Raw genomic sequence first — 27,807 nt, forward strand, 5'->3', positions numbered from 1 at the left:
CTGCATCGGAACGGTGGAGTGGTGTGGAGGGTTTTTGCGGCGTTGGCATTCCTGGCATGCGCGAACGTAATGACGCACGAAGCGGTACATACCCTGCCAGTAATAGCGGAGGCGAAGACGAGTGTAAGTTTTCAACACTCCGGCGTGGGCACACTGAGGATCGGCGTGAAAAGCGGCGCATATTTCCGAACGGAGATGCCGAGGAATGACAAGGAGCCACTTGCGTCCGTCGGAGAGGTAATTTCGGCGGTAAAGCATGCCGTCGCGGATGGAAAAATGACGAGCTTGGCGGTGAAGCGTTCGTGAAGCTGGGCGCAGAGAAGGTGTAGATAAAAGCGTGAGAAGAGAAGCGATCCAAGGGTCTTGCCTTTGTTCATTGGGCATGTCGGCAATTTCTAGCGAAAATGAGTCACTTATGGTGATAGCTGTCGAGTCAGAGCCACATTGAAGAGGTGACCTAGACAGGGCGTCGGCATCAGAATGCTTACGGCCAGACCGGTAGGTGACCTGAATGTCGTACTCTTGTAAGCGGAGGGCCCAACGAGCAAGACGGCCGGATGGGTCTTTAAGGGTGGACAACCAGCAGAGTGCGTGATGGTCCGTAACAACAGAAAAGGGACGACTGTAGATATATGGGCGGAACTTCCCAATGGCCCAAATGATGGCCAAGCACTCCTTTTCGGTTACAGAATAATTCTTTTCGGCCTTTGTTAAGGTACGGCTGGCATAAGCAACAACGTACTCTGGGTTGCCGGGCTTTCGTTGTGCTAGGACAGCGCCGAGACCTACACCGCTGGCATCAGTGTGAATTTCGGTAGGCACCGTAGGGTCAAAATGGCGGAGAATCGGAGGCGACACTAGAAGGCGCCGAAGCGTCGAAAAGGCCTCATCACAGTCGGATGTCCAAGACGAAAGAATGGCGTCACCGGCAAGGAGATCAGTCAGCGGCGAGATGATCGAAGCGAAATTGCGGACGAAGCGACGAAAATACGAGCACAGCCCGATAAAACTACGCAGCTCCTTTAGAGAAGTTGGGCGTGGAAACTCAGCTACTGCACGGAGTTTCGCAGGATCTGGACGAACACCGTCTTTCGAAACAACGTGTCCCAATATAGGAAGCTGGCGAGCCCCGAAGCAGCACTTTTTCAAATTTAGTTGCAGACCGGCATCAGTCAAACACTTTAGCACACGTTCGAGACGGTCCAAATGTGACGTAAAATCTTTTGAAAACATGACAACATCGTCCAGGTAACAAAGACAGTCATGCCACTTGAGTCCGCACAGAATGGTGTCCATCATGCGCTCGAAGGTGGCCGGCGCGTTGCACAATCCAAACGGCATGACGTTAAATTCATAAAGACCATCAGGTGTCACAAAGGCGGTTTTTGGTCGATCGTCAGCTGCCATGGGTACCTGCCAGTAGCCCGAGCGAAGATCCAGAGATGAAAAGAATTCGGCACCTTGAAGGCAATCGAGAGCGTCATCAATACGTGGAAGGGGGTATACGTCTTTTCGTGTTATCTTATTCAAACGCCTGTAATCAACACAGAACCGTATAGAGCCATCCTTTTTCCTCACGAGAACAACTGGAGAAGCCCAAGGGCTGTGCGAAGGCTGGATGACGCCACGCTGAAGCATGTCATTAACGTGCTCGGTGATGACTTGACGTTCAGCAGCCGATACCCGATAAAGGCGCTGGCGTACCGGGGCGTGCGTACCGGTGTCGATGCAGTGAGTGACTACGGATGTGCGCCCCAAAGATGTCCGAGGAAGGTCGAATGAGGAACGGAAGCGCTGCAGCAAGCTGACGAGCTGGTCGCGTTGATCTGCTGAAAGGCTGGCATCCAGACAGCCAGAAAAAGCTGCAGTGGAGTCGTTCTGTACAGAAGCGGGCAAGTCAATAGTATCGAGTTGCAGTGGGGTTGGGTCTTCTGAGACGGCAGATGTCATAGCGTCATCAAAGGACTCGACATGACCAAGACGTTCTCCATGAAGAAGCGTTGACGGACAAGGCGACGGGTTAGAGACGTATATGGCGCTGTGGCCACCACAGAAAGTCAGAAGGGCGAAAGGCAGGACTAAGCAATGGCGACGATTAGCGGCGTGAGTCGGAGTGAACAGAACTGTCGAATCAGGAAAGCCGGCGCAGGAAACGGGCACGAGGACGGTAGAGCAGGCGGGGATTTCAGTATCTTCGGCCACAGTTATCTTATCGACGTGGAGCGGTGTGTCAGACGAGGCGGCCGGTGAAAGCGGAGACAATTCGATGCTGGCTCGGGCACAATCAATAATCGCATGATGACTGGTGAGAAAGTCGCAGTCTCTTGCGTCTTCGTCTTTTGTCTGCCGTCTTCTTTTTCTAGCACGCGCCTTCCGACATACACTCGTCGTCTTTGTCATCGTCGACAATTACCGAGCGTTGGTGTGACACTACAATACAAACTTAGTTCAGTGTTTTCTTAAAACAGAATAACCGAAAGCCTCTCAAGAGCCATCGCAAAATGTGTACTTTGCAAATTTCACCTTGCTTGAATGCAGGACGAGAAATCGCCGGAGAATGCATTTGAGCCTCAAAACATCGAGACGGGTTCCGCTCTGAATCCACGGAGCCCAAAGCACGCGCCCGCCAAAACCTCATTGGTTGCCGCCGTACTCTTGGCCATGATGTTTTTCGCATCTATTCTATTTAACGGAAGTAGCCAGCACCACTCATACAGAGTGATGAGGCGCCAGTGGCGAATACCGGCTGCCAGAGCCTGCGGCAGTGATTCCTGCAGTAGGCTGGCCGCACTGCTCGCCAGCGCTGTGAATCAAAGTGCTCGACCATGCAACGATTTCCATGACTACGTCTGCGGAGGCTGGCTGCGGAGCCGTTCGGTGAGCGTCACGCAAGCTTCGCGGGACGCACTAATTGACAAGATAAGCTATCGAGCGAGGGGCATGCAGGTGCCGGAACTTCACCAGACGCCATTGGGGAAGGCAGCCCGGTACTTCACCGCCTGCGACGACGTAATGTCCGCCTCAGACGATCACTTGGGCGAGGTCAAGGAACTATTGCGCAATGGCGGCATTACGTGGCCCTACGTCGATACGAAGAACGATCTCTTTGACGCGGTATTTTACATGTGTCGCGTTGTAAGGGTGCCACTTATATTCGACCTGTCTTTCATTCAAGGCAGGTCAGAGAAGATTCGTATTTCTAATACTATGGGCATGTTCAACGTCATGACTAACCATAGGAAAAAAACGAAAACGTCAAATGAGAAGAACTTTTTCCGCACACTTAACGAATCATTTTCGCTCGAACAAACGTCTCTCCTCGACTTGGACAGATGTTACAGAGCCCTAATATACCAGCAGAAGGAGCTGTTTGATTTGCTGGGGCAGCGGTTCGTCTGGCGTCGCCGCCGCCGCAGGCCATGGGAACATCTGATTTCTTCTGATCGAATCAGGCAAGTACCCCAAATTTAGTATTAAAAAATACTAGCGACAAAATGTGATTTCTGTGCGAAATCTGAACTGCAAGGATTCCGCGGTTTAGCTGGGAGAAGCATTCTACAGCGCGCGTCTAATTGTGCAACACCCTTTACACAGTGCAAGAAGGAGCGCAAAAGCTTGAGAAACATGTAAAGTATTGTGCATTACAAGCGTTGTATGTTTTTTTTTCTTCCTTTATGGGCCCATCGCTCGGTAAATTACTCTCTTCATCGTTTTATTTATTTCGGCTGTGGCCGTCATTGCGAGTACGCTGTTGCTATGTTGGCACTTGAGGGATGCGACGCCGCGTCCGCGCCGGCTCGCTAGCTGTCACGGAGTCTCCGCTTACGTCATAGTGTGCGTCACTCAACTCCAACTACGTAATCGGAGGGCACAGTTTGAATTCGACTGGCGGGAACAAGAAAAAAACCTCAACTTCTTATCGCAATATCTCAGCAATTATTCGATTTTTTGCTGCCGGATATGCGGCGACAGTGTCACCAAATGTAGTTTATTCGATTTTCATAGCATCTTTGAATGTCTTTAGTGTCCCTTTAAGGGGAAGGAATTGTAGGGACGTTTTCAATGGCAGAAAGATAAGATGCCAGGCATCTACTGCGGCAGCCAGCTGGCAGGAAAGAGAGACTAGGCTTTACAATAAATACTCCCGTGCTTGTCAAGAATGCAACTATAAAGACAAACAATTACGCGTCAGTAAAGCTATTTTTGACGGCAGTTGCCGCAATTTTGCCGCATGCGTGTTTATCCCTTTCAGTCACACATTATGTTCTGGCGTTGATAAAAATGTGCAAACTTTTGTGCGTACAGTTTTACATTGATATATCACAAAAATAATATCAATTGCTCAAAAAATTGCTAAACTAAAAAATTAGGTCACGTGCACATTTGTGCACATTGTGACTCAACGACACCAAGGGTCAGAAACCAAAAAAACATTTATTAAACAGAAAAGTGAGAATGAACATTGTATAACATGTTATATTGATGTTCAGTTATTCAGCTCAGAGTAAAATGTCTATTTTGAGTGAAATTCAAAAAAGCAATCATTAGTTGAAGACAAACACAAAAAGACACCACACTTTCTGCAGCGCACACGAGACTTTGATGTGCAGCCTGCTCTTCTGCATCGCCGCGAAAAGTGCGTGGCTACGTGCTGAGGCCAGTGTTCTTTCCCGTCAAGCCGTACCGAGTTGGTCGGAAGAGGCTCGGCGTTGTGCTGTAGCCTTGCTGCATTCTGAATGTTTTCAGAGCTGGGTCTACCTCTTTTTTTCCCTACTGTCTTGTTACAGTGAACAAGGCTGAGTGAGACATCCGTTTGAAATTCCAGCATGTCTTTCGTGCTTTTCCTTGGGAGGCCTTCGGCTGCAGCATCTCTCAAATATTCCAGCCACGAATTTGCAAGTGCAAAGGAAAGCATATGCGAAACCATTCTTACTGGCCATTTCTTTGTTTTAGTGCGGATTGGATAAAGCGACATAACAAAGTCCAGCTTGTCGACTTCACCCATATGTCGGTTGTACTCAACAATCGCTTCAGGGCACTCAACCTGAATACTCTCCTTCTTTGCCGCGCTCCATCTCTTGACAAGTTTCAAGACACCTAACCCAACTTGCGTTGAAGCAACCGTCACAAGGTTATTGTCTTTCCACCTGATGAGCACAACATCACCGTCCTCTGTCACTTTCAGGTCTGTTGTTCCACGTTTACTGTTTTTCATTTCTTTTTCCCCCTTCAATTGACAACCAAGAAGCCTGTTGGAACGTATTGTGCCTGTGGCAAGGATTCCCAGCATTTTCAGTTCTCGAAGAAGCAAAACTGACGTAAAGTAATTATCAAAAAATAACTTCAGGTTCAGGTGGTGTGGAAGGGTCTCAATGAGTCTCATTACAACGCAACCGCCCAGACCGAGATATGAGTACTCACGGTCGATTCCTGTGCCTTTCCCTTGATAAACTTCGAAGTCATGGGCCAGTCCATCGCTGCTGCACCGCACAAAAATCTTTACTCCAACAGGGTTTGGTTTGCTTTTGATTACTTGTTTCGCTGGTACCCTCCCTGAGAATGGTGCCATCTGCTCGTCAATGCTGTTCTGTTCAAGAACCTCAAGTTCAAGGCAGCGCTTCCTAATGCTATCAAGCAGTGGTCTAACTTTCCAAAATTTGTCCACTGATGATGGATCTCGGGGCTCGTTTTGGTCAGTTATGTGCAAAGCAGACCTGATCTTAAAAAATCTGTTCACAGGCATCGAGTCTGCACTTACAGGTATTCGAGTGCCATTGCTCCAGTACATACGAATTCTTGGAAACTTTAGCACTCCCATGTAGGCTAGCATTCCAAATAAAGTCTTGACTTCTTCTAGAGTGCAAGAAAGTTCGGTACCCGTCTTTTGCAGGTAATAGACGTTAGTGTACTTCGTTAGTTCTTCAAAAACAGAGTTCGTAAAATAGCGTTCGAAGTACTTGAGTGGATCCATAGGAGTGGAAGCACCTTGTGGCAGGTAGACGCAGTCGATGTTGTCTGGCTCGAATTTTTTTCGGCACCACTTGACCATTCTGCTTTTCTTTGACAGTGGCTGGTGTTCATCATCACTGGTTCCCTCAATTTCAGCTTCATCGCTAGGAGCCGCCGGGACCTCCTCATCATCGTTCACCTGAAAAATTATTTAAAGAACATTACAATACAGAAAGCGTTAAAGCGAATTTTCTACTCACCACTGCTGGTTGCTCAATTTCATTCTCTTCATCGTCAGATAGATCCGCATCAGAGACATCTCCATTCAGTGTTGATGTAAACAACCGGTCAGCAACTGAATTTGGGGTCTTGCGTCGAGTCCTGCCATGGTTCTGGATATCTACAAAAACAAATGTACGTTTATATATCAAAAAGACTAGACTAGGATACTCCGGAACCACTGAACAAATGTACACGCACGTGAGCATGGAACCTCGTTCACCAATAAGAATATACTGCTGCACAAATTTTTGACATCCTAGTGATCTACATGTCTTTCTCTACACAGTCATATCAAGAATTATTATTCCCGAATGCACTGCACTGCGTAAGACAATGAAAACGGGACAGCACTCACTTGGCGCACCATAGAACGTAGCGGCGTCCATTTTCTTCGTTTGTTTGGGCGAACAATTCCCGCTTTAGACAAGAGATGGCGCTAGCTGCATTTTCAGCGGGAATTTCAAATATGGTTTGCATCAGTTCCGAGGACGAAGTTGCGCTAGACGCAGCGCTAAAAATCGCGAAAAGTCGCGTGCACAAACGTAGACGCCATGCCGCAAAGTTATGTATGCAACCATGTACTGCGTGTCGAATGGACGCAGCTGTGAGTTTCCAGTCGTGTCGCTCCTCTTATTCCTTAGCACCTCCAGCACCCCCACCCTTCACGTTTCTCTTGAGGCTAAATGTACTCTCATCTTCGCTTTATAGCCCCTCCATGAGCTTAAAGTAGCACCATCTCGCCTCCCCTATGCAACCGCTGCTGTTGCTTTTCGCCTGGGGCTCCCAGTATGCGAGGCGGAGCTACAGGACGCTCTCCAAATTAAGTACCGGCGCTTAGTATTGCCCGAGCTTTACAGCGCGTATGTTTTTTCAAAATGTGCCAAAATAAGAAATGGCTGCCGGACGAAACACTAAGAATGAACGTCGACAAGGTATTACACTTGAACGCTTTCATTTCTAGCGTACTAGCAGTATATAGGACACTGTGCTTCGGCGCACGTACGCAACCTCGATTTTGTTTCATGCATCCAAAAACTGGGGGAGCCAGCCTATGTGTAGAGAACGCCTGTTGTGGGTCTGGTCAGATCTCTAACTGCTAGTCTTAACTGCGCCTGCACCATCATGCAACTGCCGATTATAAGCGGCAACTTCACAAACTTCACCTGCAAGGTGTAGGCACGGCCCATGTATGTCTAGCGTCACCCTGCATCAGGCATTTGAAAGAGGCACCCATCGTTTTGGCTTGTCTTTTTGCTCACACCATCAAGCTTGAAGTGAATTTCATGTGAAGCTCAGGTTGGTCCCACGGATGTCATGGAAGCCATACATCCTCCAATAGGTATATGTATGTTACAGGGATGTAAGTGAAGCTCCATTCTGCTTTCCATGCAGCCCCGACGTTTTACTATCAAATTTAGGTGAACACAGGAACGATGGCAGCACACTAGTGGCAGAGGGTACAATGCATCTTGCACTGGGCTGAATGTAAACAAATGTTTTCAAAGCTAGGGAAGTGTGGAGCATAATAAATATTTTTTTGCTAACATAAATTTAATATGGCCCACAGGCAATTGGAGGCTATTAATTGTGAAAAAAAAAAATGCACTGTGCATGTGAAATAGCACATCCTCCCAGGATTTTGAATCACCTGTGGAGAAAAAAGCGAGAGCAGCAAGCGAAGCAGATAGTGCGAACTACCGCGAACAGTTAGGAAACTTGTCCGCCTGAAAAAAACTACACAAGTTGCTTTAATGCTTTTGCTGTGAAAACAAGCAGGTACGTCACCATTGAATCCCTTTGTCCGTGACATACGTCAGGCAAAAGCATACTTGAAGCATTGTGGGGTGGTGCGCCAAAGGTTCCAATCACTAGGAACCTTCTCAATGGTATCGGAAAGTCATACAGGGCCTGTAGCCAAGATGTTAAAATTGAAACTCCAGCATTGCTCAAGCAAAAAAATAATCAAGGCAATGAAGTAAAGAAGCTGAAGGATGAAAGGCTAATCTTAAGTGCTGTCTATCCCCTCGAAGAAACTACAGACTAGTGCAGGAACTTATTAAAATGATGTAGGATCAAAAAAATTAGAAGGGTTCAACGCTGCTGAACCGAATATGTAGCGAAAGCATTAGCTGCGGGTGACCGAGCGTTCTTCTTCGCAATTAGACGCGGCTCTCGCGCATGCGCATAATGGGCGGGGCACACTCACGCGAAACTCTGCTTTGACCCGCGTAGCGTAGCTTTACGCTACAAAATGATATGCACAAGATAGCAGAAATGTAGTGCCCATTGCTAGTGGCACTGCCCGAGTGCTTTGAAGTGGTAGACTCTACATTTCAATCTATCAAGTAAAAATAGGCGAAAGCTTCAGCTCAAACTTTGTTTTTTCAGTTAATAAGCGCTCCGTCAGCTGCAGCTTCATTCCTAATTGTTGCTTAGGTCAGCCTGTGTTTTAAGCACCTTGAAGTTTTAGCTGTTGTCTTGTCAGAGGTGCGTGCGTAGCTGGAAAAATATTGAATGTTGCATAAAAAGGAATCAGACTGGGATGTTGTTTGTCGGGAATAGAAAATGGCAATTATCAAAGGCCTTTGAACCTACAGATGTGTCCCAAACCATGCTCAGAATGCTCCAAAACTTTCCCACGCAAATTTCTTGCCAGAAGTATGCATAAACTAGTGTACCACGATACTGCACGAGGTATGTTAACGAAGTGACTGCTTCAATATTTTGAGTACCAAACATTCGGTTTATATAGAGCATTTTATATAGAGTATTTAAATATTTCACCAAATAAAAGAAATTGTATATTTGCACAAGCTTACAAGTTTGGCTTCGGTGCATTCTACACAAGTTTGCCATGGATAGAAACAGATTATGGGGAACTTCAGTCAGCCCATGTGAGAACTGAATATTGACTCTTCGCAATTAGTTGCCAAGCTCTGCCAACCTGCATGCGACGCCATTCAGGGGCTTGTGACAAGGTGCATCTCATACAGCCGGCTGCTCTACCACTTGGAAAACACGGGTTATCACATTATTTTGCACACAAAACTGATCTCATGATGTTGATATTACCATGTCTAGCAGGCTGAGCTGTCTTGCACATACTCAAACTGCTTGCAACAGTACTTCTAAATATATAAAACTTAGCTTTTGCACTTCTTAACTTTTAAAGCAAGATTGGAATCGGTACTTCCCCAGCTCATTTGAAGTTAAAAACAGGTCAAAAACATAGGTACCAAACCCAACCTTGGAAAGGTTAGCCTGACCAATTAATGACGCAGGCTGCATGATGCTAGTCCAATCGACGCCTGTGAGTCATAGCAGGCATTCACAATCCTCCCGAGCTGTCTCAGTCTCGTAGGCAACGTGATGCATATGTAGGCGCAAAATCAAAATAGGGGAGATTCAGTCATAGCTCAAACTTTCCAACGCCAAAAGTCTCGGCATGCTTACGATTTCCCCATCGCTGAAACATGCACACACACCATATCGCTCACTTTCCACGTTAGTTTTTGAGTTCTCTATCACCATTTTTGTTATTACTTAATTCCACTATGCCATTTGTAAACTGTTTGTCCAAGCATACTAAATAACCTTTACAGGCACCAGGAAATTTTTGATTACTTCACAAAACTTCATTTTCAGCACCATTTCATTCAGCCACTGTTCTTCAGAATACAAGCTAGTGCGATGCTCTGCAAAACTTTGGGCAATTTTCCACAAAAATGTCAAGTGAATTTGTTTGCCAATCTTGAATATGTAAAATTAACTTCAGGCCATGTTGCACTGCACCATAAATAAAACTTTGTTCAACACTTACATGACTCACTTGGTGACAGATATATTTATTGAAGGCAATAAAAAAATTCTTTTGATATTTATGCTCAATTTTGTGAACGTTTCTGGACTGCAGTGCTGGTCCTCACTTCTGCAGAGCAACAGTGTGCTGGCAGCGAGGGAAGGAGGAGGGGGATGATGTACAGGGTCATCCACTTCTAGCTATAACACGGTCACTGCTTTCAAAGCAACATTGCGCCCGACGCAGGCGCATATCGGACGGAGGCACAGAAGGACCCGGGCGTGTTGCTTCACATGGCCTGCCACTAAGCTCTATTGCATGGCCGGGTCGGACGCAATGACGCTTCGAAAGCAGTGACCGTGTTATAGCTAGAAGTGGACGAGGCTGTACAGCTGTCACAAGCTTCTGAACGCGATATGAAACCGAAAACATTTCTTGCCTCATGAGTTGCTTCTATAAAAGTTGTCACTGTGGCATGTCCTAACGAGAATTGAAAGTGAGAAAAATAAGTGAACCATGTCTACACCGGGACTTGAACCATCATCCTTCCATGCCCTAGCTGACTCTATGCTGACATACCGAGAACCAGAACAGTCCTTATTCCTCCATGTTTGGTATAAGGACACCGGAGGGCACTGAGGAAAAGGGCAATGATGGCAATAACTAAAACAATGAAAAGCAAAAAGGAAAACTAAGAATAAAAGTAAATAGTAAAGACAAATAAAGATAACATTAGAAAGAAAGTAGCAGCTTAAAAGCGAAGAAATTTGTACACATCTGAGAAAAACAATGAAACACGGAATGAGCTCATAGCGAAACTAAACATGGAACTCGTGCTTTCGCACTTCCGCACATAAGCAGACTTATATGCATCTCCAATTTTTTTTTGTTTTCAAACTGAACAGATAAACTGATACATCATTACTTATCGTTGCACCCAAAAACTAAGCTGTGAGCATGATCTGTAATTTAGTTCAAAAGCAATTAATGCAGAAACACGAAAAAGAAAGGTAGTAGATTACAGTTAAAATTTTAATATTTTTACATACAGTGTCAAGCTCAACTTAAAATTCTAACCCGTTTCATTTTTTCAAAAAGAGAAATTCAAGAAGCATCTGGCGTTGCCCATACTTCTTCAATTGGCACCACATCATCTGGGCTGGAAGAGCTGCTCCATTCTGCTCCAAACTAGCTGCCTCAATGCTGTCATCAAATTCAGCAGAGCAAGAGTTTTTGCTGTACAGCGTGCCATTAATGACAGTGCTTAAAAAATGTGATCTGATGCAACTCAAGTGACTGTTCGAAGCACAGCAGGGTGATGGTGCCCGCATGCACCTTCATTATCATCAGCCTGACTATACCTACTGCAGGGCGAAGGCCTCTCCCATATTTCTCCAATTAACCTGGTTCTGTGCTAGCTGCATCCACTCGACCCCTGCGAACTTCTTAACCTCATCCGCCCACCTAACTTTCCGCCGCCCCTTGATATGCTTTCCTTCCCTTGAAATCCAGTTTGTTACCCTAAGCGACCATCGGTTATCCTCTCTTCGCACTATATGTCCTGCCATGCCCATTTCTTCTTCTTGATTTCCACTAGAATGTCAATAGCTTGAGTTATTTCTCTGACCCACTCTGCACGCTTCCTATCTCTTAATGTTACCCCTACTATTTTTCGTTCCATAGCCCTCTGCGTTGTCCTCAACTCTTAAGTAGAAACCTCTTGGTTAGCCTCCACGTTTCATGCATGCACCTTGCTACGGGCCTAATACATATATAATTTTCATACACTAGAAAAGCACAGAGCATAGCAAATATTTGTTCACAATTAAAACAAGCCAAAGGCAATTGGAGGCAATTGTGAAAAAAAAATGTTTTGTGCACTTGACATAGCACCTTCTACCAACCTCTTGAATCGTTCGTGGTGAAAGAAGCAAGCGGCAAGCAGCATCTTGAGCCGTTAAGCTTGTCCAGCAACAAGAACTGCACTAATTGTTCTTATGGTTCTGCTGTGAAACCAAGCAAGTACTTAAAGGGGTCGTGAAACGTTTTCCGGAAATTTTGCACAGCTTGTGTAAATGGAATCCGTATCCTTCATCATATAATATACCTCGATTCGTTTCATCACCCGCGTTGATTTAATAGCGACAAAAACACAATTTCGGTTTCCTAGCGCGATTCCTCCTCAACTCAAACAGATACGTCATAGTGCTAAGCCAATGAGAAGCTCCTGTTGTCGGAGCCTGCTGAGCCGAAGTTGACCGAGCTCGGCGCAATTCTAGGGGTTCTAATCGTACTCTGCTGCAATATACTGTTTTATAAAAAATGGCCGACCTCTTTAGAAAGGAGTCGGTGCTTGGGTTTTGAGCCTTATGCCGATGCACCTTTACGAGTGCGAGATCGGGAAGGTTCAGACGACAGCGACGACGACAACCGCGAAGGCGAAGGCGAAGACGGAGCCTGCGTCGGGCCAGCAGCAGTCGTGCCGAGAGGCCGCGGCAACATTTCGCCTTGCAGAAGTCCCGATCGTCAGCCTCCCGAACCCGACCGTCTCGGGAGTACGCATTGGTATGTGATGCTCGAGCCATGTAACCTAGCCTACTTTCAGGCGTTGAAGAAAAGTGCAATCGCTAACCGATATATTCGAACAGGTGCAGCTGCGGGCGGTGCGTGCCGATGCCGTCTGCCCTCGAAAGCATCTGTTGCCGCGAGATCCCGGCGGCGACTAGGAAGCAGCCGTCTGGCTGCATTACGGAGCACCCCCATTTTTTTACGCTGTGCCTCGATGAAGTGGTACTGACCGTGGCCCTTGAAACACTTATTGACCATGGGCTGCGCGTCGAGGCCACAAGGTAATAACCGTGCTCAAAGGGCGACAGCGTAAAAAAGCGACTGCCCGTTTTTCGTTTTCTCACGCGGGAAACGCTGTACGAAAAAAAAAAAAAATGATATATATATAAACAAATCTGGAACTCTGGCGTTACGTTCTCTCGATCATTGGCAGTGTCCCTTACGAAAATGCACAAAAAAAAAAAGAAAAAGAAAGCGTCTGTGTTGTGTTTGCGCCGTGTGTCAGTGAGTGTCGACATCGCGGCACGTTAGCGCGAACACAGCATCGTTAGTTTTATCCTTTTCTCCGTAGGAGGTGTGCATCAGCGCGACGTATTACCATGCAGGTTACTGGTTTGCTTTATTTCATGCACCAGTGAACAAGGAAATGTAACATGTATCATTTGAACTTGCGATCATGTGTTGAAGAGCATGCACACAGTTGCGAGGTAATCGCAAGAAAAAAAAAAAGTTGCTGTCCACACACACAAGCTTGTTTTATTAGTTGGGGAGGCATATTCAACAGTTGCAGAACTTGAACAAACGATTACATAAGAATGGTCATAAGACAATAAAATAGGTACATATAATATTTTATTTCAAAGGATACTGTTTGGAGTGAAATTCACATGGCAAGGTAACCTGCCCCCCCCCCCCCCCCCCCCCTACGGTCACCATCTAAGCGCGGTTTATTTGCTAAAGTTTTAACTTTTTTTGCCAACTTGCATTAGGTGACAATGTGGTAGAGTGTACGAGACATAATTTGAATTCATTGCAACCTTTATCACCACTTCCACTGATCTGTAGATGCTCAGAGCAGAGCATGGTACATACAATTTGCATCTGAGTAGATGCAAAGCAAACTCTCTCAAATGGTTTGATTCCGGCATCTAACATGTGCTGAAGCGCACTAAAAAAAGATTCTCTGAAAAAAAAAAAATTATTCCTCCGAGTGTAACAACCTAACGAAACTTCCGCAGCGGGAGTAAGCAATGGGCATTTTAAAGTTAACAAATGAAGTTGACAAAAAGACTACATCATATAGTAGTCTTGCAACGCTTGCTATTGCTGGCACGTGCAAAAATTTGGCACTGAAAACAAACAATTTCACTTCTACCTCCTTACGTGTTGGTTATGCGTTCTGTCAGTGTGGCATGTTGTCAGGAAACATTTGACAGCCATTGACAGGAATGGACCTAACATTTATTACTCTTTCAAGCAGGACAACTGTATGCACATTCCTGCTTCACACATAGGTTACACGCTAAACATCTTTGTGCTGTACTGATGATTGCATCGCCTACCTTGATCTCAGGCACAATACCCCTCCCCTCTAAGATACATCTCAGGCACAATACCCCTCCCCTCTAAGATAGCAGCTCTATATTGCTGTGATGGTCACCTTGTATGCTGCAATCTGCGTGGTACTTGTTCCCCTGCTGTGTTGGCAGCAACAGACCGTTCACTGTGCTTAACTCCTCATGCAAGGGTTGCTGTTGCTCCTCGTCTTTCACCTTGACTGTGGCCGCACTTCCTTATCTGGCCCAGATGATGCTGCACCATCTTTTCAGAGCACTGAACCAGCTAAGAATGTCGGCCCACCAGCTTCACTATATTTCTAGACATCCATTTCACTCCTGGAAGGAATTATCAGACATTACTTTCCTCCTGCACCCATTTGGCAATTCTTGTGCAAATTCTCTTCAATGCCAGGCTACTCCGGTGTGGGTACTATGTGGTCCAATTGTGTCGGCATTTCACAGCTAAACATTTGCAGGACTGATGCCTGTTGTTTAATGAACTGTGCAGTGCTGCCACTACAAGGTTTATTGGTTCTTGTGAATCTCATATCATAGGTTTCTTCACTTCCACACACACCATTCAGTTTGTCCATTGGTAACAGGGTTGGTATGGATGTGAGGTTATGTATCGAATGCCAGTCATCATGAAGAAGTAGTTAACCACTAACAGCGGAAGCTTGAATGTTCCATTTCTTTAGCAGACAGGAACTGTTGCTGTTCCCACTACTTGCAGTGCCTGTCCAAACCAGGTGTGCAAGTGTACGTCATCGTTTGCGGGGTTGGTCTCCAGTCCAAATGGATCAAAGCGTGGCACTATTGATCATTATGCAAGAAGACACTTCAGAAGTCACATGCTTGCCATGAAAATTGAGAACCACAGTTTTTTTGCAACGTGCAGATCCAACAGAGTGCGAAGCTTTGTACTTGACATTCTTTGCTGGCTGTGAGGTCCTTGACTTCCCCAAGTAGTTGCTTTGCTGGTAGACTTTTCTGCATCGAAATGCCGGCTTTCTCAGTGTGACTTGGAATTTTAGCAGTAATGGCATGTTGCTCTCTCGAACCTGCATGATTTTGTACTGTGGCCACAGTGCGAACAGCGTTGTGCTTGCTTCTTGCTAATCTTGCCATTACTTCTGATGCCTGTGTTGCTTACTGCTTTGTTTAGTTTAAACGCATGATTAACAGTTTTTACATGAATGGCGAAGTTGAGAGCCTTGAAGTATGTCAGGTCATACTGTGCAAAGAGCTAATCCTGGAGGCTTTCGTCACCTAGGCCAGAAACAAACCTGTCACACAGCATTACATCTGTCTGCAACGATGTAGCGTTCATTACAGTAGTTGTAGCAGTAGTAGTTGTAGACGTAGCACCTTGCGTGATTACTGCCGTTGCTGTTGACAAAATCCCGAAGTTACAACTCGAAGCTAAATTGCATAGTGCAGTTGTGTAATATATTCACTAGGCAATTGGTGTCGACGTTGAAACATAGCATGACTAAATGTTGTATAAGTGGAGGTCAAAGTGCATCTTCAGTGCCTGTGTGATATTGACACGGTTTACTTGGTCTGGCATTTTTGGCTGCAGAGGTGCACAAGTGAAATTTAAATCTCAGCTCCACATAACGTAAGAAGGTATACATGTTGCTTGACTGGGTCAGTCATGCCATTGCACCATTGCACTTGAAAAAAACTTGAGTCAGCAATACCATGTCGTCCAAGATGCACCAGACAAACTTTTGAACTCCTTCATCTGCCTTGAGAAGTCGCTTAGTCAGGTTGCTATGCTCGCGTTTGTTGCGCTGCTACTGAGTGTGCTTACAGACTGTAGCCTTCCTCAGCACCAAATTGTTGTCAGTGTGGAATATTGTGGGGAAACATCTGAATTGACAGGAACAGACCAGGTGTTCTTTGCTCCTTTAAACAGAATGACTTCATCTGCACACCCTAAACTTCTTTCTATGCTTATGATGGCGGCATCCACATTTATCTCAGACACAATACAAAGTGCAAGATGACTGCCATGTTCTGTCTGACAAAAACTGCATTGCCTTGAGGCATTACTTTTCTTACCTCACATTTTCTCTCAGTTACCTGCAGCGAAATTCAGAGTTCACCATCCTGCCAGGAAGAATAAATCCACAGTGAGAATTGCACTGGCCCTGCCGTTGTGGCTGAATGGTTAGGGGGCTCAACTGCCGAGCCCAGGGATATGGGATCGAATCCCGGCGGCGGTGGTCGCTTTTTTGATGGAGGTGAAAAGCAAGGGGCCCGTGTGCTGTGCGATGTCAGTGCACGGTGAACCCCAGGTGGTCAAAATTCCCAGGGCCCTTCACTGCAGCATCTCCCTTAGCCTGAGTCTCTTCCAGATGTTAAACCCTACAAACAAAGCCAAGCCACAGAATGGCATTTTACAGCATACAACCTGCGAGATTATAATTAATTGTACAGATGCCAGAAACTTGAGTAACTCAATGGTAAAAGCCCCAAACCAGACTTTTGTTTTGCTATGGTGAAAAAAAAAATATTGCTCCTTCTCTTGTCAACAGGAGGTACCGCTACGTCAGCTACAGCCAGCTTGCACACTGGCTTTGGGGACGCCTGGGCAGAAATCACCGGAAGGTCCTCCCTGCCTGTGCTGTAAACCAAATAAGGGAGAGATTTCCGTCCGAAGGTTACACTGGTTTCCAGTATGCACAAGGTTTGTGAAGTCATCACCACCACCAGCCTCACTACACCCACTGCAGGGTAAAGAAGGCCTCACCTATATGCCTCCAAGTTGCCCATTCCTGTCCCACCGGTATCCATTTTACCCCACAAACTTTCCGTTCTCATCTGCCCACATTTCTGCTGCCCTTTACTATGCTTGCCTTCCCTTGGAATACAGTGTGTCACCCATATGGGTGACACACTGGTTATCATGCCTTTGCATTACAGGATCTGCCATTGTCAGACACAAGCCAGTGACTATTCCCTTGCCCATTCGGCACGCTTCCTGTTAAACGTACCATTTTTTGTTCCATAGATTTCTGTGTGGTCCTCAATTTAATTTGAACTTTTCGTTAACCTCCACATTTCTGCCCCATAGGCAAGTACTGGTAAGATAGCAGGTGCTGTATAACTTCTTCTTGAGGGACATAGGTAACCTGCCATTCATGATTTGATAGTTGCTGCTGAATGCACTCTAGCCCAGTCTGATACTTTCTTATTTCCCTTTCATGATCCAGATCTGCTGATATTACTTATCCTAAGCAGACATATTCCCTTACCACTTCCAGTGTCTTGCTACCTGTCGCAAAAAACTTCCTTTCCGAGGTTGTTGTACAGCTGACGTCACCCTTGTGTAGAGCGCTCGAGCAAGGCATATCGGGCTACAAAAGCTGAAAATAGACTCCAACTCCAGACTTCTGGGCTAGGTGCTAGTGTCTGCCTTGGTTGCGGCTATCTGTGGCACCACTTTCACTCGAGTGTTGCCGCAAGAACCTACCAGCTGCGGCCGATATCTGGCCTTATTTACAGGGACGTGTGTCTCCCGAGCGCTCTACACAAGGGTGACGTCGACTGTACATTACTTTAGTCTCCTGAATATTAATTTTAGCCCTACTGATTTATTTTGCCTATGTCATTAATCGTTCTTTGTAATTCTTCACCTAAGCTACTCGGCAAGGCAATGTCATCAACAAACTCAGATTACTGAAAGAGCCTCCATTAACCCTTATCCCTAACTGTTGTTCCCAATCCAGCCCTCTGAATACTCCATCTAAGCAAGCAATGAGTAGCACTGGGGAGATTGTGTCTCTTTGTCTAACACCTTGCTTTATGAGAATTTTATTACTTTCTTTATGGAGATCTATGGTTGCTGTGCAGCCACTATAGATACCTTTCAGTACTTCCACGTATGGCTTGTCTACTGCTGCAGTCTCAATTGAATCAAAAGCTTTATCATAATCTATGAGCTATGTATAAGTTTTGGTTATATTTGAGCGTTTTTCTGTCCCCTGGTTGATAGTTATGGCTATGATCTATAGCAGAATAGCCTTTACTAAAGCAGGCCTGATCGTTTGGTTGATAGAAGTCTAATGCCTTGATTCTATTAGCAATAACTATAGTAAATACTTTGTGCGTAATGGATAGTAGGCTGGTTGGTCTGTAATTTTTCAAGTCCTTGACGCCCCTTTTTTTATGGACTAAAATATTATTAGCATTTTTCCAAGATTTTGTTACAATCGAGGTCCTGAGGCATTGCGCAGGGTGGCTAGTTTTTCTAGCATGAAATTCCCACCATCCTTCGATAAATGTATAGTTTCCTGATCTTTTGCAGCTGGTTTCCCCCTTTTCATAGGTTCTAAAGCTTTCTTTACTTTGTTCTTCGTTACTAGCTGAACATCTGATTGCCCTGCACTACTGCCATTCTCATTATTGTCCTGGTTACTTTGTATATGGTATACTTCATCAGAACTTCTGGGCTAATTTGTTTACAGTCATGTCTTGCTAATATGATAAAACTTTGTGGGACTGATCTTTGTCCATTCATTCTGCTGCACTAATTATTGCCTAGATATTAATTATTTATTTGTGTGCTAAAAACAAGACATGCAATTTGACTGAATTTAAATTCCTTTTCTCATTCTGTAATTTCACTTTTCTAAACAAAGCTAAACTGCTAAAATTGCTTATTGCTGCTCTGCAGATAGTGCTGCTTTGGAAACTATGTTAACTTATTCTGCTGCGTAGATCACATGCAGTGTGGCTATAGTATAGCTTCCAAAAATTGCTGTTCCATCAGTAGTGGGTCATGCAGCATTGAGGCGAAGCTGACTTAACATTTATGAAGGAGGTCCATTGTGTACACAGATTTAGTAAACAAGGCTGACAAAGGCAGAAAAAGAAAGTAAGGCAATAGCAGCATGAAATCGGCTGCACCCTTTTTGATTACTTCCTTTCCTGAGGGGCACACAACTAAACGAACATTGGCGTGGTGGGTAGGCAGGTGGTTGATGACAAATAAGTAATGGATACACTGGTCATGTGTGCCTTTTGTGCATGTGGCAAGGCAATATGCTTCATAGGTAATAGGAGGCAGTAAACCACAAAGTAGAATTGAACTAAGGTGGTGAGAGCTGTAAAAGTCAAGTTCAGTTTCAGCTGAAGTAAAGAAAGGTTCAAAAATATAATAGAGCACAGTCAGTGATTATTCATATTGTTTGCTACATAATCAAGCGAAAGCAAAGAGTGCCGCATTAATTTTGGAGGGTCAAAGCTTCATGAAACCTAAATGTATTCCAGTCACTGGACCAAAAAACGGGGTTTGAAGTATCCATTCTCACATAAATTGCTTGTTTTGTTGCAGTAAAAATCATGCTCACTGGCTATAATGTGTTACTTGTTATTTGTATACCAGTCACATTACAATTTTTCTGGATAGAACTGTCCATATTAGCCAGATATTACGCAGATCGAGGAGTGCACAAGAGGGTCAATGCACAAACAGGACAAGTGACTGCAAAGTGTGCCAAGGCATTTCAAAGAAGTAACACATGGGAGCCCTTCTTCCCCTTTTTTTTTTTTTTTCAGAAGTGTTGTTTTTAAACATGCCAGATTTCAGCCTATCCATTTCTGGTAGATAATTATATAAAATTGCATTTGCATCCACCTTGTTAACATTATAGTTTTGCTTTCAATGTGCTGATATTGCATATGAGGGAAAGGAGGCTCACTTAGAATATATTTTGTGTACTCTACTCCACCTGCAGTTTTCAAGATGGAATGTTTTATGGGTGAGTAATGACCTGAAATACATCATGATAATTGTGCAGCTGTATATACTTGTTTGCATATTTAGGTGTAAGGCACCAAAGAAGCATGAATAAAGATGTTCTGCTCCAAGTGAACTGCCTTACAACCTGAAAATTTTGAACTTCTGGCATGCTTCATTGTAGACAATGAACTTGTGGCCAGCCAATAAATTATTCTGAAACTAAAACGTCTTTCTTTCAACACTTCTGACTTGGTAGTATTAGAGAATGCCCACCTGTATTACAGGGTGGTGCTCCCCGTGGCACTGGCAAACCTAGACCTTCTAGCTGCCACGAGTTCACCTTTGGAAGGTCTCGGGAAAGAGTGACTCATGGGGGGTGGTGCAGTCGAAGGGTTTGCTGCAAAAGCAGCCTTAAAAGATGGCCACTGTTCGCAGCAGCGTGCCGTCTCATCCAGAAGGAGGCCAACATAGTCTGCAAATCAGGAGTGCATATACGAGTGTTATCCTTTCTGAATATTTAAAGGTGCAAAAAAAACAAACAGGACAATCGCAGAGAACAAAAAGTGATGAAGGGTCAGCATTATCCTTTGAAATATACCACACATTAATCAGTCTTACAACAGTATGCTGCAAACGCATGCATAGCAAAGCCCTCTTATTGGTGATTGCATGCCGCTGTACTTAGCATGAAAACTCCTGTACTAGAACTCTCAGATGACATGGAGTTATTTCTGATTTCTGGTTGAATATGGCACAAAAACACTGGTGACGCCTCATTCTAAAGCCAGTATTGGGAGTTAGATGAAAGATTAGAGTTAACATTGTAATGCAGGTATATAAAGCAAGGCCTGTAATGTACCATATGAAGCAATGTGGCCAAAGACCATTTTCATATCAGGGCTTGCTGTCAGTGTTCCATAGTCCTAGGCGCCACCAATTTATAAATTTTATTTGTATTCACGCCACTAGGTGGCTGAGAATTTTCATGTCACAGATATGGACATCCTCGGCCACATTGCACCTTTAAACTGGAGTGTACAGACTGAAAAATAAACGGTTGATTGAACATACCATATAAAAGATGTAACAAATTTGGCCATTACATATCTGAGATCTCGAACATTAAAATTGTACTTTTCTTTTTCCTAGTGCTAAGCATACTACCTACCATATGTAGGCTCAGCTTTCACAGGACTGGCAACGGCTGTGCCCTTCCTTGCTTTTGGGTTCTTTATTTTCCATTTAGACAGGCCTTCAGCTGTGGTGGCTTGTCCTTTGCTGGCATTCTCATTAAAATGGAGTATTGCCAGCTGTGTTCTGAAAACAGACGATCCGACAGTTCTTCAAATGTTAATTTTCGACAGGTCTCTTTCACCACCTACCTTGCACGCATGCCCTCAGATGAGAAACATATGGACTTTGGTGCAAAGCCTATAAGCACACTGTGGAAGGCCTCCAAGCTGAAAGTATGTGTGCTGGGTGCCAGTTTTCCAATGTCTTTAACGAGACGGGGTGCCATGACGACCTCGACAAACCTGTTGTGTGCAGGTGTCCCTATATTAAAAAAAAATTCTGGATAAGTCTTCTTCAAATGGCACCACAATGAAGTACAATTGCATATTTTTAGGTGCACATAATTCTCATAATTATTAATATAGTTGTATATGCATTGAGGTAACAAATAGTAGCTTTGGAAAGGTTGACCACTAGTTCAAATCGGGCACCTCAACTGTTTGGCAAAACTTTAAACGTTTTGCAAGTCATGCTTGATTACAAGAACATACATTCAACATAAAAGGCACATTGAGGGGTCTGCAAAAACTTATTTTGATTTCGAATAGCGGCATACTGACCTGGAACAAGCCATTGCCTATCTCCAAGATCATCATGGGCACAATGTGTGTAGAGCCCTGGGTGGTCTGAGTGCACATCTGTGACATGCCGTTCCATGCTTTGCCACATGTCTCGCAGCAAATCGATGTTGCCATCGCTCATGGCAGCACACCAGTGAAGGTGATTGCTGGCTGGCTGAATCCAAAGCTCCAGTATGCTGCATGCAGCTCGTTTTGCATGGGCAGCCAGCTTTTTTTTTATGCCTAGAACCAAATTGTAATAAATGGATATTAATCAGTTATACATATGTTAATTGCTGTAGGTAATGCTTAGGGAGGATCTCTGGGTAGGTGATAAAAATTACAAATTATTTTTGACATGCAATTAGTTGGATAGAAACACCTAATTCTGTGTCCCTAGCTGCAATCTGCATGTATCAGTGCATGTATGGCATCCATATCCCTCATCATCATTAATGTCAGACAACCAAAAAAAACAAACACTGCCTTTGCTTCTCCTCCTCGTGCTTTCAACTTCTGACCCTCCCTTTGCTACTATACTTCCCTATGATATTGGTCTCCTCATGGTTAAATACCACCACGGAATCCAACAAAATTTAATATAGCATGTAGCCGCATTTTGCAATACATCATGGGGGAAGTCTTTTTATACTCAGTTTTACCTTTTGAGATGTGCCAAGCATCAAAGTAGTGCTTGATGGTGGGCTCCTTGGTCTGCATGTGCTTTGTGACTTGGACGTGCCGGTCTGTTGTTATGGATTTCACATTAAGCCCCTGTTCCTTTACCATAGTCAAGCTCTTCACAAAGATGTGTTGTCGGCCTAGTTGGTGCAGTACTTCAGACATCTTATAGTAGCGCGAACAAAAACACACACAAGACAGGGTACAGGACGAGCGCTAACTGCCAACTGTTTATTGGAAGAAAAGAGGAACGTATATTTAAACCCTCGGCCACTCAGGTGTTCATAGCCCCCCAACGCACTCACCCCACCCGGTATCAAAATTCATCAATGACAAGCCTAGGCATGTGTGAATAAACACAACAAGGAAGCGATAAATAAACGATACATATCTTAACAACAGTCAAACGTAGCAAAGCATTGTGAAGACTTGAAGCAAAAGCAGTCAAAACTAAACAACGTAAAAATTAGAGCTCACAACAAGGTAATAACCAAAGGTAACTAGCAAAGAGGCAATAGCAGTCAATCCCCCGTAGCAAAAGCAGTGTCCATAGCAAAGCAAAAGCAGTCTAACAAAAAGCCGTAAAAACCAGAACAAACAACAAGGTAACAAAAGCATTTTAACAAAAAAACCAACAAGGTAAGACCAAGGTAAAAAAAAACCAAACCCAAGGGTAACCAACAAAACAAATTGTAGCAAAAGCAGTCAATATCTCGTAGCGAAGGCAGTGTCATGTATACGAAGCAAAAGCAGTCAAAATCTAAAAATTAATCAAGGTAAAAAAAATCTATATATAAAAAAAAAAAAAAAAAAAACGCCACTAATACCAAAGACAGGTCGTCCGAAGCAGGTTACAAACAGTGGACAATGGAATACTCATTTCAGATCATATTATCGAGGAAAGATACCTCACTGCTGTAGAGCACTACAGAAGACTCACTGATACAGTCAGTCCCTCTTATCTTTATAAAGTACGCTTCCATGATTTCACGTGCGAGTGAATTGTGGCTCTTGCCAAGAATCCTAATCTCATACAGCCGAGGCTGGCAACCCCTACAGGACGCGCAATGCTTAGCCAAATTAGAACCTTCCCTCGTTGTTAATGATAAGTCATGTTCCCGTGCACGATCGTTCACGCAGCGTCCCGTCTGGCCTACATACACCTTTCCACAAGACAATGGTATCTCGTAGACAACTCCGATGGCGCATTCCGCAAAGGGCCTAGCATGTTTCTTGCCACAGCCGCTCTTCTTTGCTCCTTGTTTGGCGATACGGGGGCATAGCTTTGCCATTTTGAAAGGTGCTGAAAACACCATCGGCACTTTGTACCTCCCCGCCACCTTCTTCAAGTTGTGCGACACCTTGTGCACATACGGCATGACTACAGGTTTACCTCTGCTTTCAGCCCTTTGCCGCGCTTTTCCCTTTATCTTTTGCAGCAATGTCTCAGCCACAGCCGCCACGATCGCACAGGGGAAACCGGCAGAAGAAAGCCTGCCCACCTGATCATTGATCAGGTGGGCAGGCTTTCTTCTGCCGGTTTCCCCTGTGCGATCGTGGCGGCTGTGGCTGAGACATTGCTGCAAAAGATAAAGGGAAAAGCGCGGCAAAGGGCTGAAAGCAGAGGTAAACCTGTAGTCATGCCGTATGTGCACAAGGTGTCGCACAACTTGAAGAAGGTGGCGGGGAGGTACAAAGTGCCGATGGTGTTTTCAGCACCTTTCAAAATGGCAAAGCTATGCCCCCGTATCGCCAAACAAGGAGCAAAGAAGAGCGGCTGTGGCAAGAAACATGCTAGGCCCTTTGCGGAATGCGCCATCGGAGTTGTCTACGAGATACCATTGTCTTGTGGAAAGGTGTATGTAGGCCAGACGGGACGCTGCGTGAACGATCGTGCACGGGAACATGACTTATCATTAACAACGAGGGAAGGTTCTAATTTGGCTAAGCATTGCGCGTCCTGTAGGGGTTGCCAGCCTCGGCTGTATGAGATTAGGATTCTTGGCAAGAGCCGCAATTCACTCGCACGTGAAATCATGGAAGCGTACTTTATAAAGATAAGAGGGACTGACTGTATCAGTGAGTCTTCTGTAGTGCTCTACAGCAGTGAGGTATCTTTCCTCGATAATATGATCTGAAATGAGTATTCCATTGTCCACTGTTTGTAACCTGCTTCGGACGACCTGTCTTTGGTATTAGTGGCGTTTTTTTTTTTTTTTTTTTTTTTTATATATAGATTTTTTTTACCTTGATTAATTTTTAGATTTTGACTGCTTTTGCTTCGTATACATGACACTGCCTTCGCTACGAGATATTGACTGCTTTTGCTACAATTTGTTTTGTTGGTTACCCTTGGGTTTGGTTTTTTTTTACCTTGGTCTTACCTTGTTGGTTTTTTTGTTAAAATGCTTTTGTTACCTTGTTGTTTGTTCTGGTTTTTACGGCTTTTTGTTAGACTGCTTTTGCTTTGCTATGGACACTGCTTTTGCTACGGGGGATTGACTGCTATTGCCTCTTTGCTAGTTACCTTTGGTTATTACCTTGTTGTGAGCTCTAATTTTTACGTTGTTTAGTTTTGACTGCTTTTGCTTCAAGTCTTCACAATGCTTTGCTACGTTTGACTGTTGTTAAGATATGTATCGTTTATTTATCGCTTCCTTGTTGTGTTTATTCACACATGCCTAGGCTTGTCATTGATGAATTTTGATACCGGGTGGGGTGAGTGCGTTGGGGGGCTATGAACACCTGAGTGGCCGAGGGTTTAAATATACGTTCCTCTTTTCTTCCAATAAACAGTTGGCAGTTAGCGCTCGTCCTGTACCCTGTCTTGTGTGTGTTTTTGTTCGCGCTACTATAAGATGTCTGAAGCTCTTCACAAAGGCATGTTTTTCCATCAAGGTGCTTGACTTGACATCTGCACACTTTTGTGGGAAAAAAATGCACAGTCACATAAAGCCACTTTGTTACAATTGCTCTGACCTACCTCCCCAACTTGCACTTGCTCGAAATGGAGAATTTTGTTCAGTTGGGCGACGTGCAGTGAGTATGTCATAAATTTTGCCGAAAACCCTGGGGAATCGCAGCGTCCATCACCAGCCAGGTCAACATTGCAGCCTTGCAACTGGCGAAACAACTCCTGCTGCTGCTGTTGCCAGATCTGGTGTGAGAAAAGGGTTTTTTCACTGACCAGATATTACATGAACACATATATGAACAAATTGGTGTCTTTTAAGAAGCATTCTCATATTTACAGGCACATGAGCAGATGCAGGTTTTCCACCCAATGGGGATTAGGCTATTATATGTTGTTCAATAACATTGAAAAAAAAAAAAACGAATAATTGGCTGCACATCCTGAAATTTAATGGGAGTTCAGTGTATCCAACCACCTTCTGAATCATTTCTTGTATAGGCATATGATCCAGTTGCTAAATTCTTTTGCTTATGGTGATGGCTTTACTGCATAAGCTGGAATAACTCTAATCGTAAAGCATTGGTTCAGTAATTCATTTGGCAGCACACAACCTTTGTCCTACCTTGTCAATCGCAGGAAGCAGGTAGCCTCGCTGGTAGTTGAAAAATGTTCGTGGCGTGAACACCTGCACATTCACGTGCTCAAACATTCGGAGCACTGAGGTGGGGCTGGTGCCGGCAAACAGCATGGCTGCTGACAGTAGCACGTTGCCTGCTGGCTTGCCATTCATCATTGGCTGGCTCTTCCATGTAAGGCAGTGGTGGTTCGCGCACATTGTCTGTACTTGCAGCAAAGTCCCAGTCACACAACTTACGCTTTTGCAACAGGAATAGCATTCACGACATACTGTGAAGAGCTCCTTGAGGCAGCTTTCAAACACGATGAACTTCCTCTCATCCTGAGGAAGGGCCTCCTCAGTGCTGGAGTCAAGTCTGAAAAAATACAAAGTTCGGGTCGTGAAATTGTGAAGTATTTTTCTGCAGAGCTGATTGGAGGCTAGAATTTAACAGGATTAAAAGCAGCAGTAAATATAAGGGCTGCCCAAATCAGCACTGCATCTAAGGTGTTTTAGTGCACATTTTTGCATACCATGCACTCTGCTTTTAAATAGTGTAAACACAGGTTTACAGAGCTTCAAGAATTTTTATAATGTTACACTGATGCTGTCTGAGCAGCTGCTTGTGCCACTGAATATTGTGAAAGCGTTTGATGGATCAAGACCTGCTTGGTGAATATTTATGCATAGTGAGGTTTATGAGGAGCACAAATACTATGTACACATTCACAGTTCAGTCACGCAAGCACAGACAAATGGTACTCATACAAATAGAAAAACGTAGCGGAAGGAATGGAACTAAAGACTTCTATGTTTAGCAGTGGAAACTTTTGCTACGTGTGCTTTGGGCTGGGTATGCTAACCCACTGATGCCTCTGATCCCCCTGCTCATGAAAGAGATGCACACCCTTATGTGCCATTGTTTTTCCTAAGTCATTGATCTGATAATCATACGATCATAATGGAATAACATGCGGCACACATAAAGTCAATTTTTACCCTAGGAAGCTCTCGTTAAATGATGGGAAGAATTCCGAGTGCTCCATGTTATCCTCTTCTGAGTGCTCCATGTTATCCTTCTCTTCAAAGTCTGAGGCTTCCGATTGTACAGGACTAGAGGCTTGCCTTGGAATGAATGTGATCGGAGAGAGTGCTCGATCAAGTGGAATTGAGGATCCTGTTCTGGAGGAAGGTGGTAAAGGAAGAGAAAGACATGGTGCAAGGGTAGGTGCACTTGCAGTGTCGCTGGCCTCATGGTATGTTTCAGTGGATTGCCTGAGATCTGTCTGCACCTGCATATCTCTTCTTGAATAAACATAGAAGTTCACCTGCGTATCTGTAAGTTGATGAAAAAATAATAAAATACATGCACTGTGAAGTGCTATTTGTTTATGCAAATGCAACATCATTGATCTAGTTGCACAATATATTTTAGATAAATTTTCTCTAAATATCATAGATTAATGCCTCATTATCAGCTTGTAAAGGGTACATTACTGTCAAGCTTGATATCGTCTGTCACACCCTGCATGTGAAATGAATGATTGCTTTCTTCGCTGGCTTTAAAACTGTTCTAACATTCCGCCACAACATTATACAGGTTGTAACCGACACCACCTGACTGCCGCTCCCAGAATTTTTTTTAGCATTCATTGATACCACTAGACAATATGGAAAACAAATGTCTGCTTGCTTTTCCCATATTGAAGATTGGAAACACCCTAGGTTAGGCCGTGGTTAAACTATGGCCTAATTATTATGACACGACTTCTGCTTGTTAAAAATGGAAATAAAATGAGCACGCTACTGTTAAGAGGAAAACCTTACGTCGCGT

General features: G+C 44.4%; 2 protein-coding genes across 2 annotated transcripts; one reads left to right on the forward strand and one right to left on the reverse strand.

The window, feature by feature from the left end:
• The first annotated feature begins 8,891 nt into the window (after nucleotides 1–8,891).
• Nucleotides 8,892–17,149, forward strand: LOC146182673 (P2X purinoceptor 7-like). The gene is made up of 4 exons (XM_084609576.1): nucleotides 8,892–8,925; nucleotides 12,370–12,595; nucleotides 12,679–12,879; nucleotides 16,701–17,149. The coding sequence occupies exons 1-4, from the start codon at nucleotides 8,892–8,894 to the stop codon at nucleotides 16,858–16,860; spliced, it is 621 nt and encodes a 206-aa protein (XP_084465702.1). The 3' UTR covers nucleotides 16,861–17,149.
• LOC146182674 (uncharacterized) lies at nucleotides 16,664–27,141 on the reverse strand. Its single transcript, XM_084609578.1, has 9 exons — nucleotides 26,973–27,141; nucleotides 25,980–26,349; nucleotides 25,403–25,600; nucleotides 22,425–22,542; nucleotides 21,763–22,005; nucleotides 21,292–21,463; nucleotides 21,078–21,226; nucleotides 20,183–20,381; nucleotides 16,664–16,789 (listed from the first exon to the last, which is right to left on the reverse strand). The coding sequence occupies exons 1-8, from the start codon at nucleotides 27,041–27,043 to the stop codon at nucleotides 20,188–20,190; spliced, it is 1,515 nt and encodes a 504-aa protein (XP_084465704.1). The 5' UTR covers nucleotides 27,044–27,141; the 3' UTR covers nucleotides 16,664–16,789; nucleotides 20,183–20,187.
• Between the last annotated feature and the right edge of the window lie 666 nt (nucleotides 27,142–27,807).

This window comes from Amblyomma maculatum, chromosome 7, assembly GCF_055883805.1.
Source record: "Amblyomma maculatum isolate TAMU_Amacu chromosome 7, ASM5588380v1, whole genome shotgun sequence".
Taxonomy (NCBI): domain Eukaryota; kingdom Metazoa; phylum Arthropoda; class Arachnida; order Ixodida; family Ixodidae; genus Amblyomma; species Amblyomma maculatum.

Coding starts and splice junctions, on each gene's coding strand:
- LOC146182673 (XM_084609576.1), top strand. CDS start 8,892: ATGCATAAACTAGTGTACCACGATACTGCACGAG. Junction 8,926..12,369: donor GTACCACGATACTGCACGAG/GTATGTTAACGA, acceptor CGACCTCTTTAG/AAAGGAGTCGGTGCTTGGGT. Junction 12,596..12,678: donor CGTCTCGGGAGTACGCATTG/GTATGTGATGCT, acceptor ATATTCGAACAG/GTGCAGCTGCGGGCGGTGCG.
- LOC146182674 (XM_084609578.1), bottom strand. CDS start 27,043: ATGGAGCACTCAGAAGAGGATAACATGGAGCACTCGGAATTCTTCCCA. Junction 25,601..25,979: donor TGCTTCCTGCGATTGACAAG/GTAGGACAAAGG, acceptor TTCTCACACCAG/ATCTGGCAACAGCAGCAGCA. Junction 21,464..21,762: donor TAGGCAATGGCTTGTTCCAG/GTCAGTATGCCG, acceptor TTTTTAATATAG/GGACACCTGCACACAACAGG.